At 39.4% G+C, this 15950-nt stretch overlaps 1 protein-coding gene across 3 annotated transcripts in view; it reads right to left on the bottom strand.

Moving 5' to 3' along the window:
- The window catches only part of eif5b (eukaryotic translation initiation factor 5B), an 85854-nt gene that overhangs the window by 18083 nt on the left and 51821 nt on the right, over positions 1-15950 (bottom strand). For all 3 annotated transcript variants that reach the window (XM_048532541.2, XM_048532543.2, XM_048532542.2), the window contains exons 15-20: positions 12196-12327; positions 9020-9202; positions 5372-5533; positions 3060-3191; positions 1951-2082; positions 1786-1862 (exon numbers count right to left, since the gene is read on the bottom strand). In XM_048532541.2, the coding sequence (XP_048388498.1) occupies positions 1786-1862; positions 1951-2082; positions 3060-3191; positions 5372-5533; positions 9020-9202; positions 12196-12327 (818 nt within the window). The remainder of the gene's footprint in view (positions 1-1785; positions 1863-1950; positions 2083-3059; positions 3192-5371; positions 5534-9019; positions 9203-12195; positions 12328-15950) is intronic.

The following is a 15950-nucleotide window of genomic DNA, read 5'->3' as shown; positions in this document are numbered from 1 at the left end:
ACAACTGATAGTGGCCTATTCTCCGGATCACAACATACAAACCTTCCACACTCCCAACACTGCAACTAATCACATCTGCCAAACATGATTGCTGCCCAGTTTTGTGTCTGCACTAAAAGGAAAGGCAAGGCAAGAGTACTTTTAGTCTTGACGATCTGAGTGAGGCAGTAATGCACAAAAAGGCAAGGCAGTGATGCTGTGAGCATCCACGATAGGTAAAAGCTATTGAATACTAAGCAAGAAAGTTAAAAGCCCTGATATGCACCCTGTTCCAAATACTAGATGCCCCTATGCAGCATGGCCTGGCAACAACAGGAAGGTGTCAGTGCGTTCCAAAGTGCTGTATTGAGCTGGTGAGCTATTACAGCTGACTCATATGTCCTTATTGTGTTTACGAACAATTTCGCTGGCAATCACTGCTCATGGCACATGAAAATGTGTTGTACAGTGCTGGGCAAATGACCTGGGGCCACCAGGTATCAACTCTTGACTTACAAGTTGGGATCGTCACCATCTAATTTTTTGCCACCACCTGGAAAAATAACTTGCATACAAATAAGATGTTAATACATGTATGGTGAAGAGCATATTTACATGAGCGAGATTTGCATCCAGCTATTAAAACCTCGGATGGAAAACTGGACGTTTCCTTGGTACAGCGAGAATTTTTTTTTGTATTTGCCATACAGACTCATCAATTCCCATAGAGGAAAGTTTCGCCCAATAGTTATTGCAGCCACTTCACAAAAGGCACAAGTCTAGTATTGTAGCAAAAGACCAAGCATACTCAGACAACCAAGTGACATTGATTGCCAAACTTCTACTTTCAAATGATTTATCAGATAGCAGCAAAAATTGAATGTCATTTTAGCAATAAGGATGCAGCACCTACAAATTTCAATATGCCCAGAGCCAACAGGAAAGTTGAGTTTATGATCGGGACCTTCTTCAGCTGAAACATTAACTTTTCTGCTCCTCTGATGCTGCCTGGCCTGCTGTGTTCCTCCAGTTCCACACTTACGTGATTCCAGCATCGGCAGTTCTTAGTATCTCCCTGCAAGAGCTATTGGTCATGTCAATGATAAGGCTTGAATAGATGTAAACACAAGCCAGGAACAGGAGTAGGCCATTCAGCCCTTTGAGACTGCTCTATCATTCAACATCATCATGACTAATTCTCCATTTCAAAGACAAATTTCCCTTTCTCTCCATATCCCATTATGCCCTTATAATCTAAAAAACTTGCAATCTTTTTCTTGAAAATACTCAGTGATCTGGCATCAGTGATTCGGTTATAAATTCCACAGACTGACCACCCTCCGAAGGAACATATTTCTCATCTCAGTCTTAAATGCCTAGACCCATCCTGAAACTGTTAACACCTTGTTCCAGACTTCCCAACCAGAGAGGAAATAAAAACTTCCCTACATCTAGCCTGTATAGCTTATTAGAAATTTTCTGAGGGGTTATGTCAGGAAGTGAACAGGCACTAAAGTCAAGGATCAGCCTTAATCATACTGAATGGTGGAGCATGTTTGAAGAGCCAAACGACCTCCTTCTGCTCCTTATGTTACAATGTAAACTCTTCTAGCAGAGGTCCCTGTTCTGGCAACCAGAAAATTTTGGCAGTAAAGAATGGTTTAAGGGGCAGTGACAACGTGAACTTTGGATTTCTACAGTCGTGCCAGTGGAACTCTGGAGGCTACCTCCCACAGTCAAAAACTTATGTAGTAGAACAACGACTAGTTAAAAAGGTTTCAAATTTCAGAACTTCACAGAACTTACTGAGGATCGTGTTCGAGCATCGCTGAAGCTTTCATCACGTCTTTCTTATGCACAGGTCCAATATTAATTCCAGCATACTATGATAGAAGGAAGAGGACAGATTTAGTGTCATATTTAAGGTAATTCAAACAAATAACAGTAGAAATTTCATACGATAATACTTACTGGAACATTTGAGGCCCGAAGATATTCTAAGAGAGCTTCCAAGGAGCCCAATGTAGAGGCTTGTACATAGACACCCTTCTCCTCAAGTTTAATAGAATTCAATGTCTGCTTTAGTTCATGGTCAAGTTCATCCTACCAACAATAGCACGACAAGATTTCAAATTACATTATGAACACATCTTCAAACTTGATATGGAATGTTTGATGTGACTTTTAAAGGTATAGGCAGGCAGATACAATAGCAGGCAAAGACAATTATAATTATAAAAAAAACATTTCCAGACACACTACATATTGTTCTCATTTCTCCAAAATCTATGTCATATTGGTTATTCAAATTGATTCTCAACTTTACACCAGCATCAACACAATGTTCACAAGACAATGACCAGACAACAAAATGCTAACATTTAAAACCACATAGTATGCAGTGGGGAATTTTCCTTTAAATACTTTTTAATCTTAAAATAAACAAAAATAACAAATTCACAAAAATAAAAAATGTACAGCTCATTTAGAGAAATTATGCATCTGGTTCTGAATAACAGTTTAGCAGTTACTACACAGAATGCTCAAGAACTCAAGCATAACCAAAAGCAGACTAGAGTTGGTTACATTAATACAGGAAAGACAGAAATTATTGAGGCAGGTGTTTTAAACAGAATCTTCTTCAGTCTGATTTCTAATCTGGATGGATATCACTTCTAACAATCAGGATTTTAAAACAATACAGAAAACAATTGTGGAAGAAAATGGCACAGATTTCAAATGCTATTATGTACAGAAATGTATTCATCAATAGTAAATTATTGAACTTATGCTTACAGAAACTTAACTTTAAGCAATGCATTATTAGAGTTCTGAGGATCTACAATAACAATCAATAACACACAGGCAGCAATACGATTTTCAAGGGACTTCAGCAATTCTTAACATTTACATTTAAAGTATTTTCAATTGACGTGTTCAGACATATGACAACGCACCTCCTGGGGCAGGAAGGCCTGGAAAACAAGCTTCCTACTTCAGAGGTAGAGACACAACCACTGTTCCCAAGAGTCTAGACAAAGTTTTATGCACTGATAATACTTTCACACAAAAATTCAAACCTTTAGAACTGCAATTTCATCATCTTTGTGGGCTATTAATAGTGGTAGACCTGCAAGAGATTTCTCCAGATCTTTGGCAAGAATTTTCACACCTTGTGCAGCCCAGACTTCCTTTTGTTTCTCATACTGATTCTGAAAAGAAAGAAACACATTAAAATCATTATAAAGCCAAAGTGTCATTACAAATTCTATTCTTTTTCATACAGCCATTAGAATCAAAACCCCTACAATGCAGAGAGGTGTCATTTGGTCCAGTGAGTGGGCACCTTCCAAAGAGCATTCCACGCAGACCCAGTCCCCAAACTAATCCCAATAACTCCCCAATTACCATGGCTAGTATCCACCTAACCTGTACATTCTTGGACACCACGTGGCAATTTAGCATGGCCAATCTACCTATTCTACATATCTTTGGGCTGCAGGGGGAAACTGGAGGACACGGAGCAAACCCATGCAGGTACGGGGAGAATATGCAATCTACACAGACGGTCACCCAAGGAGAGAATCAAAACTAGATCCCTCAAGCCGTGAGACAGCAGTGCTAACCACTAAGCCGCAGTGCTGCCCACTTTTGGGTTGTGGCAATGGTAGGCAACAAAACAGATGGCATTTTGTTTTAGACACACACAAACTATCTGCTCATTTTTTCATGATTGTCAGTCAAATTAACCAAAAAAAATTTTAGTTCATTTTCAGAAAAGATAGAGGGTAGCAATCAGTTACAAGAATGTTGTCTGATTTTCCCTTCTCCAACATTACTGATAACCATGCAGACTGAAGTCAGCTAGCTCAATAATGCTAACAGAAAAACTCAAATTCAGTTTAATTTCTTGTTTTGGTATCAAGTCAAGGCAAGTTCTCCAAAATATTCTGAATTCTTTATCACGGAGGGTTGTGGAAGCGCAGTTGTTGAATATGCTCAAAACAGAAAGCAGCTGATTTTTTGATACAGAGAGGATGAAGAAATACGAGTATGCTTTATAAAAGCAGGAGTTGAAGTAGATGGTCAGCTGTGACCTTATTGAATGCACAATAAGCTCAAAGGCAAATTTTATCCTCGTATAGGAGGGGTAAATATAATTCACTAACATGTGAATCTCTTCAGTAAAATATTTCACCAGTAACACAAAGAAAATTCTCAGACTAAAATAATGTACAACAAATATATCATATTCTCAACATGTAGTAATGAATATTACAGAACCATAAGAAATAGGAACAATCCAATATGCTTATTTCCAGAAATGTCTGTTTTGCACCATTAAATTCTCTTAATACTGCTGTATCTATATAGGTGAAATGAGAACATGAAACCAAGAATTTTGGCCAAATTTAATCTAGTTAGTACTCAACTCACTTTGTCAGTGTAGTTTGAAAGTCCTGTGCTTGACTCTATATTAGTTGTTACATTACTTCAATTTTTTTCCTGTGTTTTCATGTAAAGCTTTACTTGTCTTGAAATTCACATTCTCTTATCCAATTGACTTGATTTAAAGTATTCGCCCAAATTACATAGGATCAGGCCCATTGAACCTGCTCTCCCATTCAGTTGGATCACGACTAATTATCTACCTCAATGCTACTTTCCCACACTATCTCCATGTTTCTTGATATCCAGTAATCTATCAAATAGTGCCTTGAACATGCTTAACAATTCAGCTTCCACAGCCCTTTGGGTAGAGAATTCAATTTATTTATCCACTGTAATACTTTACGATCTTTAGCAAAGATCCCCTCAACTCTTTTTCAATAGTTCTCTGGAGATTAACAGTCTCTATTTTCTCATAGTTCATTTTTATGATTATTAGTCTTGCATCTCCTGTCCCAGTCATGACCAATGCACTTGTATCCCTCTGAGCGAGTTACCAAACCATATGTTGTAATTGTGTCCCTCAGGTTTAATTGCACACAATTAAGTTAAGATATTTCACTAAGTGTCTGTTATTCTTTAAAAATCCAGAGAGAAAGTTGCTCAGTCATTTAGCTTCAGAAATTAATTAGTTCCAAAGTCACAAGCATTCAGTTCACGCAAACGTGGACACCATTTCCAGTTCCACTAATACAAAAATAGTTGACTGAATAATATTTTGACAGATTTTCGAAAATGCAATGAAGTTTGATTATTTGATGAATGGGTCAGTATTAGAGACACAGACAGACATAACACTACAACTTTTTGACAGCATGATGTGATCATAAAAGCCATACAAGATTAACATAACTAAGTTTTATCATAATACACACAGATTTGGTAAAAAAAGAACATTTTTAATAACATAGCATTACTTTCCACAGAAAGTAAAGCTCCATACCTTTACTCTCAGCTCTTTGAGAGGTGGTGGTAATAGAAGACCTCTGATCTGTGTAACTATAGGACCTTCGACTCCAGGAACAATAATAGTATCTCCTTCCTTCATATTTCCATTGATTAGAATCACATCAATAGTTGTTCCCATTCCAGGGAGTGCTTTTACCTGGAAAGTATTCAGACAAAAGACTTAAATTTACTGTTGCAAAATGTAATTTGAGGTTACAGTCATATCCTCTGGGTTGGGACATTTCTTTTGCTTTGGCTCCTTTTTTCAGAGGCTGCTGAATCACAATGCCATGTAGTTTGATGAACATGAACAGTCACCTGGTGCTTTGTCATCTCTGCTTATCTGCTTAGACATAAGCACCAACAGTGTGAGCTGGATCTGGTTAACATCTACTCGAGGACATGCATCAATATAGTTCAGTTGCTAATATACACATGCCTGAAGAGCACAGTTCCATCCCTTTGTATAATTTGAGCACATGCCTATAATAATTGTTCAATACACTTCATCGAGCATTAATAGTTCAAAACAGATTTTGCATAGTTGAAAGTGCCATTTTCCAGCAGACGTTTAAAATCAAGAACTTAACTGTTCATTCAGGTAAACATCAATAAAACTTTCTGACACCTTTTGAAAATGAACAGGAATTTCCGGTGCCCTGACAACATCCTCTCACAGCACCTCTTCCAACGTAATTAAGAACAGTGAAATGAAACAAAGAGCTGGAGATCTGAAATAAAAATTCAGTACGCCCCTTTAAATATTGCCCCAGTTTTGAACTCCTCCATCCTAGGGAAAAGACCTTTGCTATTCACCTTATCTATGCCCCTCATGATTTTATAAGTCGCTATAAAGTTTACCCCCTCAATCTCCTACGTTTCAGTGAAAAGGTCCCAGCCTCTCCTTAAAACTCAAATCCTTGAGTCCTTGTAACATCCTGGTAAATCTTTTCTGCATCTTATACAATTTAATAATATCCTTTATATAACAGCACGACCAAAACTGTACAAATATTACAAAAGTGGCTTCACCAACGTCCTGTACAACTACACATGACATCGCAACTCATATATTCAACGCTCTGATTATTGATAGCAAGCATGCTAAACACCATCTAACTACTCCGTCGACCTGGATGCGACGGAAAGTTAGCAAAGAAATTCCAGGAGCCCTACCAGAGATATTTATTTCATCTACGGCCACGGGTGAGGTATTAGAGAACTGCAAGGGGGCTAATGTTGTGCCTTTATTTAAGCAAGGCTGTAAGGGGAAGCCTGGGATCTACAGAATGGTGAGTCTGACATCAATGGTGGATAAATTGGAGGGGATTCCGAGAGATAGGATTTACATGTATTTGGGGAGGCATGAATTGTTTAGGGATAATCAGCATGGTTTTGTGCATGGGAAAATAGGTTTTCACTAACGTTTTTTCACAATATAACCAAAAACACTAATGGGCGCAGAGTAGAAAGGCAGTGAGGTTGTGGAGGGTTGCTTTTTAGATTGGAGGCCTGCGATCAGCAGTATTCCACAGGTTTCGGTGCTGGGCCAACTGTTATTTGTCATTTATATAACAATTTGGATGAGAATTCAGAAGGCATGGTTAGTAAACTTGCAGATGACACCAGAATTGGTGGTAGAGTTGGCAGTGAAGAAGTTTATTGACGATTACAAAGAGATCTTGATCAATTGGACCAATGGGCTGAGGAGCGGCAGGTGGTGTTTAATTTGGATAAATGCAAGGTATTGTATGTTGGCAAAACAAACAGGACAAGGCTTATACAGTTAATAGTATGGCCATGGATACTTTTGTCGAACAGAGACACCCAGGGGTTCAGGTACATAACTTTTTGAAAGTCACAATGCAACAGCTCACCAAGGCAACTTTTAAGCCTGCAACCTCTATTAAATACAAGATCAAGGGCAGATGTATGGGAAAACCCTCAAATGCAACTCCTAATCCAAGCCAAATACCATCTTGACCATATCATCATTTCTTCACTGTTGCTTAAAGAAAATGCAGCATCTCCTTTCCTAACAGCACTATGGGTGTCCCTACACCACATGAACTGCAGTAGTTCAAGGGATAGCTCACCACTGCTTTCTCGCGTGCAAATTTGGGCAGGAAATAAATGCAGGCCAAGTCAGTGATGCTGTAATGCTGAGAAACAAAAGACAGTGAACAAAACACTTGAACATGTAGCTCCCATCTGTCAACTTTATTTGCAGATTACAGGGACAACACTGAATATTGCTGTTTAGCTATCAATCTTCATTAACTGCCTTCATTAAATTTGTAATGTGAAATTCCAATTTCATTGGATTGAACAGTTGGAGAAGGAGACCTAGCAGCTTCGTAGAGCCTTTCAGAAATATACGGTCAACATAAAACGCATTTAACACTGATCAAAAATGAGTTTCCCCACACAAAAAGCAAAATAAAGAAAACACACAAAGCTGCCGCAAAACTTGCCAAGTATTTTGAGTTGCAGTCACTGTCGTAACATATAAAAACACCCCCGCCAATTTGCAGAGTAAAGATCTCATGAACACCATTTGTACATATAACCAGCTAAAATGCTTTAATAATGTAGGAGGAGCAATAAACATTGCACAGGAAATCAGGAAAATATCAGACTCCTCAAATAACAAGAAAGCCGGGTCTCAATTGATAGCAAAATCTGAATGATGCCACTTCCAATAATGGAATCTTCCTTCATTACTATACAGAAGCTCCAACTCAGATTATTTCCTGAAAACTCTGGGGTGATGGTTGAATCCACAACCTTTGGGCTTATTTGAGAATGCTATCACTGAGCCAACATTGATAGCTGATGATAATCATTACTGCTCCTTACTGTGCATTTAAATCAACCAACCAACAAAGCAAACATGTTAAAGATTCTAAAATGTAACAAAATAAGTAATATGGAGAACTATTACCCCAAGTTTTCCTGAAAGCTTATTTTGTGCTATCACACCACATACACCAGCAAGACAACTGATTCGAAATCTGATCCATGGTGATTCAACTGAGACAATAATCAGAAAACAGAAACAATAATCAGAAAATTGGTCTCTCAAATGAGACCAGGGAAAAGGGGATCCAGGAAAAAATATGGGAAACAAGGTTTTTATTCTTGACAGCTATCTAGTAACCTCTTCAGTGAGACACGTCTGCCATCAATGACTATGCAAAAATGGAACTTTTTTTACAAACAAAATTGTTCATTTCTGTCATGTCGGTGTCACTGGTTAGCCAGCATTTATTGCCTGTCCCCAGCTGCCCTTGAGATGGTGGTGGTGAGCTGCCTTCTTGAATCGCTGCAGTCCATCTGCTGTGCATTGACCCACAATGCCATTACAGAGGGAGTTCCAGGATTTTGACCCAGTGACAGGCATCAGGTAGGTTGTCATTCCACATATACAGTCTTCTATTGAAAACTAAGTTTGCAGATGAATGGTCATTGCATCAAGCAAGACACTTGACAGCTGTGATAGTTTGGCAAGGAAGGTCACTCCTTTGTTTTTTTTTAAATCTATTTATCAACAAAGTTAGAAATATACTTCTGCCGAATACTTTCGAAGATGAACTGTAAACTACTGGAAATTACCAAACTACAAACGATCAGGAGTACTTACCTCCATAACTTGAGCTCTCAGCTCCATTGAATATGCTAGTCTCTTAGCAAGCATAGTCTGGGTTAGTTCCACCAGCATTGCAATAAGATTTCCCATGCCATCACCAGTGTGAGCTGATGTAGGAACCAATGACACAAATGTACGTGGATCTTTGTTCTCAAAGAATAGAGCAGCATTCAGGCCCTAAAAATGATACATTTAACCCATTAGCAATGTACAGATAAATTGTGAACTTTAAATAGTTTCGTCATTAAGTTAGAAACTTTCCACTCTATTAACTACAATATGTAAAGTTGGCACACAGATAAAAATCAATCACTTCCAATATTTGTGAAATAAATTGCTCATTAGACATTTTGATTTTTTAAAATCTCTCCAAATACAGTCAACACTGCGAAAGTCACATTTCCCATCCTTCAATCACTCAATGGTTGTAATAACCAGCTTCTTGAAACTCATAACCTTGGCTTTCAATCCGTTTAGGTAAGCAATTTTAGGATTTAGTCTAGTCGTAAGGAATGATTTTCAAGGCAAGGTTAGCTTGCAATTAAGTGGAACTAAGAGATAGTCACAATCCCAAGATGATGTCACTCTAGTCTTGTGGTTAAGGTCACAGGCTGGGAGAAGCTGCTCAAAGTTAGGTTAGTTGTTGAAATACATCCTTTCCCTGCACAGTCCATTTCAGAGATAAAATATCAAGGGATTAAACAGAAAACAGCACAAGACAGAAAAATACCATACTAGAAGCAGAAAGTGTGTTTAATATACACAGAACACTGGGGAAACTCCGATGACAAAGTGTGGAGCTGGATGAACACAGCAGGCCAAGCAGCATCTTAGGAGCACAAAAGCTGATGTTTCGGGCACAGACCCTTCATCAGAAGGTCTAGGCCCAAAACGTCAGCTTTTGTGCTCCTAAGATGCTGCTTGGCCTGCTGCGTTCATCCAGCTCCACACTTTGTTATCTCAGGTTCTCCAGCATCTGTAGTTCCCATTAACACTGGAGAAACTCAGCAGGTTCAACTGCATCTGTAGAGAGAAAAACTGAGTTAATGTTTTGAGTCTAGTCTAAGCTCTTCACAGCAGAAGTTCAAAAGAAGAGTCTGATCAGACTCAATGTTACTTTTGTGTTTTGCTTCACAGATGTTACCAAACCTGCTTGGTTTTTTTATTTGTGAACACTTTCTTTTCCCCCCAGACTGGAGGAAATTATGCAGTGGCGCTCTAAAGAAGCATTGCTCTATTTTACAGGTCTGTGCATATATGTTTTAAATGGCAAATTTAATGCAGAGTTTTTTTTAAACATTATATATTTTGGCAAGAAACATGAGGAAAGACTATTCATGTTATGATTTTGAAGAGGCTGCAAGAAGAGAGACCTGATTTCTGCAGCTGGCAGGATTAATAAAGATATGGAAATTTTGGCTGTATTGGCAGAGGCATCACTTTGGGGGGAAGAAAGGAAATTCTAAAAACTTTTTATAAAATCAGCTTGGACTTCAGTTGGAACAGCATACAATTCTGGCAGTATAATTTCAGAAGGATATCAATGCTCTGAAGATGAAGAAGAAATTTATTAGCGTGGGATGAGGGGCATCAGTTATGTGGATAGTGGAGAAGCTGAGATTAAGCAATCAGTGGCAGATATTTAAGGAGGTAATTCATGACTGTCACCAAAAATACATCCCAGCTAGGAAGAAAAATTCTAAGCGAGGAATAAACTAATCATGGCTGAGCAAGGATGTTCAGAGTTTCAAGTTGAAAGAGAAAAACTTATATAAAAGGGGACAAAATTCAGTGTTAGCGCTGAAGAGTGGGATAATTTTACAATGCAGCAAGGGAGGATTAAACAGATAATAAAGATAGGGAACGTAAACCATGAGGTCACACATGCAAGGAATATAAAAAGTGACAAAAAGAGCTTCTTTAAATATATAAAGAGAGAGGTCAAAGTGAACATGGGTCCCCTAGAAATTGAATTTGTGAGGATAATCAAGGAGGAAATAGTGGAACAGTTAAACGGATATTTTCCACTGTTAAGGCTGATGCAAGATACTTTGAAGCATCTCGTTAATGCTAAAGAATATGGGTGAGGAATTAAGTACCATCTCGATCACTAGAGATGTAGCACTGGATAAACTAACAAGACTAAAGGCAGATAAGTCCACTGATGTCGACAGTTGCATCCTAGAGTCCTAAAAGAACTAGCTACTTAGACAGTAGATGCATTAGTTGTAATTCTCCAAAATTCCTTGGACTCTGGAGATGTACCAGGAAATTGGAAACTTTGTCAGCGTGATGCCCCTATTCAAAACAGGATGCAGGCAAAAAACAGGTAACTGGAATGTAGATAAAGGGAAGTGATCGCATTGAAACATAGGATTCTTAATAGGTTTGGCAGAGTAAATGCTAAGATGATGATTCCCTCATGGGAGAGCAGAGGGCCAGATGGCAGCATTTCAGGATGATAGGGATGAGTGTAATGTTGCAGAGAGTCCTATACTTAAGGCTAAAGCTGGGACAGAAAGATTCTAGATTAGTAGAGAAATCAACAAGTATGGAGGAAGAGCAGGAAGGTGGATATGAGGAATATCACATCAGCTACAATCTTTAGGAGTGGCAGAGCAGACTCAAGGGGCCAAACAGCCAACCACTGTTCCAACTTATGATCTTATTGTTACAGCAGGGTTTGGAATCTAACAGAAGATTTTTTAAATTCGGTTTTGATAAAGTAAATGGGAAATAGCTTTCAGTGGGAAGCAGGGTCAGTAAATACAAAACACAGATTTAAAAGGTGACTGGCAGAAGATCTAGGGACAGCAAATAGAAACTGTTTCTTTAAATACTGAGTTGACATGAATGAAATGCACTGCCTAAAAAGATCATGAAAACAGATTCAACGGTAACACACAAGATTGTCGTATAAGCATCTGCTAGTAAAAAAAAAAAATGGTGGGGCCATATCAGCAGCAGCATGGAATTAGTAGGATAGCTCCCCAAAAAGCTGATGCGTTCATGACTGACCGACTAGCTATTTTCTCTGCAGTATCATTGAGTGAATAAAAGAAAGCACAACTTAGCTGAAAGCATATTCTGAACACGAACTGAAATTTTCCACCTATTTCGCATGCCTACCCGTGCCACTCGTTAATACATAACAGAAAAGGTCACAAAACCTGTTGCGCAAATTCCACAATAGCGGATTTAGCTCTCTCGTCAAATTCATCTTTTGTGTTCTTCTTTTGCTTCTTTAACGTGGTAACTACATCGGTATCAGGACTTTTTTTCCAGTCATACAACCTGTCAATCTGTTGTGACAAAAGATATAGACAGAGCTGAAGTATTTATTCAATTACAATGAAGCAATAAAGAGACCACTCAGCAACAAAATATTTATGATCAGCCAATTAACCAAAAGTTTTATATTTGAGAATCAATGTTGTTAGATATTTATAGATGGGCGTGGTGAGCTGGTACTTGTAAATTAACCTCTCAACAACAGCCAAAATATATTCTTCCATATTTCTTCCATACCCTAACAGTTTATGGAGGTCCCCATGTAAAGAATTACTGGTGTAAATTCTAGTTAATAAGAAGGTGGTTACAATCAAATGTCATGTTCCTATGAAAACCCCTTTAACAATGGCCTGAAGACTGGTGCTATTTCTTAGAGGAATTCATCCAAATACATTAATACTCACACTCCAAATATGTTAAAAAGCACAACTACAGGAAAATTAGTTGCAAGTCCATCCATTGGGTCAGAGATATAATCAAATAAACAAATATTTCAAATGCACATTTTACCAGAGTAAATCTTTTAGCTTAACATGAAGACTGATAATGTGGTATTCCCAGTACGCTGCACATTTGACTGAACATTCAAAAGTGAATTTGAAAGGAGGCAATTCAACAATGTTAGATTCCATTATGTTTTAGAGATAATCAAGGTTCAGATAGTGTTAAAAGTGAAAGAACAGGTCAACAAAAAGTGAGTATAATCTAGAGACCTCAGATTTCATAAACCTGCACAAGAGCAAATAAAACTAAATGTGTATGAATGTCCTCGCTTGTCAAGGACCATAATTTCCCCTCCACAGTGGTCGAAAATGCCCTTGACCTCATCTTTCACGTTTCCCGCACCTTAGCCCTCACAGCCCTCCCCACAATAACAACAAAGACAGAACTCCCCTAGTCCTCACGTATCACCGCATCAACCTCCGCCACTTCCAGACATTTGACCCCACTAACAAGGACATTTTTCCCTCCCCACCCTTATCTGTCTTCCGGAGGAACCGCTCTCTCCGTAGGCTCCCTCATCCGCTCCACACTCCCCACTAGCCTCACCACCCCGGCACTTTTCCATACAACCACACGAAGTGCTACACCTGCTCCTAAACCTCCCCCCTCACCTCCATCCCAGGTCCCAAGAAAACCTTCTACATTAAACTGATGCTCTCCTGTACGTCTGCTAATATGGTATATTGTATCTGCTGATCCTGATGTAGCCTCCTCTACATCAAGGAAACCAAGCAAAGGGTTGGAAACCGCTTTGTGGAGCGCCCACGCTCTGTTCGTGACAAACGACTACACTTCCCAGTCACAAACCACTTCAACTCGCCCTCCCACTCCTTGGACGACATGTCCATCCTGGACCTCCTCCAGAGCCACAACGATGCCACCTGAAGGCTGGAGGAACAGCACCTCATTCCGCTTGGGAACCTGCAGCCTACTGGTCTCAATGTGGACTTCACAAGCTTCAAAATCTCACCTCCCCCAACTTCATCCCGAAACCAGCCCATCTCGTCCCCACCTCCCCAACCTGTCTGTCTTTTCTCCCACCTACCTGACCCTCCCTCCCCACTGACCAACCCCCATCCCAACTCCCTACCTACACTCACCTTTACTAGCTCCATCCCTGTCTCCTTGACCTGTCCATTATCTCTCTTCCTATCTGCTCCTCTATCTATCTTCCAGCATCACCTCACCACCTCTCTATTTATTTGAGTCCCCTTCCCTGCCCCCATTTCTGAAGAAGGGTCCAGACGCGAAATGTCAAACTTTCCTGCTCCTCTGATGCTGCCTGGCCTGCTGTGTTTATCCAGCTGTAAATCTTGTTACCTCAGACTCCAGTATCGGCAGTTTCTACTATCTCTAACATAAATGTGTATGAATCATTTGTTCCGCTGCAGTTGAGGCATTGCACTTTTAAAACTTTTCCAAAAACAGATCCATAGATAAGTAATTAACGCAACAGATTTAAGAGGGCAGACTAGAACATAAAATAAGGGGAGAAAGGACAGAAGTTATTTATTGACAAGGCAACTATTTTCACTGATCAGAGTGATTATGTAAATGGAATAAATACAAATTTAAAAACAAAATGGGGAGATGCTGTGATAAATTTTGTTAGATGCGCAAGTTTGCAAGTACACAGATTACCTGACCGAGACGGTGATAACAGCAGGATGTATGACAGCTTTTTACGGGAAGTTGATACGCATTTGAAAAGGCAAAGCATAGCAAAGAAGCAGAGTTGACGCCTTGAAATAGGTGGCATAGACACAATGGGCTAAATGCCCTTGTTCTATCATTTACAATATCATTTCAGAATTAAATCTTCATTACCAGGAAGGAACGAGACTAAAGATCACTGCTACTGGCTAAGTGTAAGGCAAACTTTATTTTTTCTACTCTGTTCATAAAATAAGGGGGAGCACCAGAAACTCTGAAAGGAACAAAGGAGGAAGACAATCAATTTATTATCCACATTTCCACTGCATAATTGAAAATAATTCTTTTTATTCACTCATGAAACGTTGGCATTTCTGGCTGGCCAGCATATTGCCCTCCGTTACAGACCAGTCTAAATTACCTCAAGATGTTCAGAAGATAACCTACACCCTAGGGTTTCCTTATTTTAAAAAGTAAATGTAAGATGATGCATTCTAGATGCAATTTGTTAGGCCAAACTACCAGAGTTAAAGTAAAACACACTTTATTCATCTGCTATCGTTAAAGTACAACAAAAGGAACGAGGGAATCAGAATAACTTAACTCTGCTGGAAAATTTTGCAGAAAAATAGATACAGGAACAATTACAATTAACTGTTCCAATATAATAACCTCCCATAAACACACCCTTGGCAAAAGGCAAATTCAGAAAACAGACTGCCTCAAATGCAACTCCAGTAACAGGAAGAGAACTCCCTGCTTTTGGGTGTAACTAAGAGAGTGGGGATGGTGATGGTGGGGGTGGGGGAGGGGGAAATCGAAGAGCAGCTATCACATTTGCTAGACCATAACAGCAACTGTTGAAGGCTAAAACTGAAACTCCTGGTTCTTTGGGAGCTTGGCCACACCCATTCAGGCTGCTTCTACTGCTCCAATGCTTTGAAAAAAATCCAAGGCCTCAAGTTATTTACTCTGGTGGCTCTGGTAGACTGTTCGATACATCTGTCTTAAAACCACTCTTCAAAAATAAACGATTAAATAACCTCTATAAGGCACACATCATCACACCACCATTAGTTGCCCCGGAAAAGATGGTGGCGAGGTTTCTTCTTAAGCTGCAGACCATGTGCTGTAGGGATAGTCCTGTAATGTCCTTAGGAGGGAATTCAAGGATTTTGGCCCAAAGACAATGAAGGAACTGGGATACATTTCCAAGCTAGGATGGAAGATGGCTGGGAGTGGAACTTGAGTTGCGTTTCCATGCATCGGCTGCCCATATATTTCTAAGTGGAACTGGCCATGGATTTGTGTTGCCCTCAAAATTCCACATAGTCACCCAAGGCTGGAACTGAACCTGGCTGCCTGGCACCATGAGGCAGCAGCACTAACCACTAAGCCACTGTGTTGCCCTTTATCTCCCATTAGTTCCCATTATCTCTGGCCATGGATTTGGACCAGTTGGCAAATTTCAGCAGTG

Source organism: Stegostoma tigrinum, chromosome 6 (assembly GCF_030684315.1).
Source record: "Stegostoma tigrinum isolate sSteTig4 chromosome 6, sSteTig4.hap1, whole genome shotgun sequence".
NCBI lineage: Eukaryota > Metazoa > Chordata > Chondrichthyes > Orectolobiformes > Stegostomatidae > Stegostoma > Stegostoma tigrinum.
This window is presented reverse-complemented; position numbering and strand designations above follow the sequence as displayed.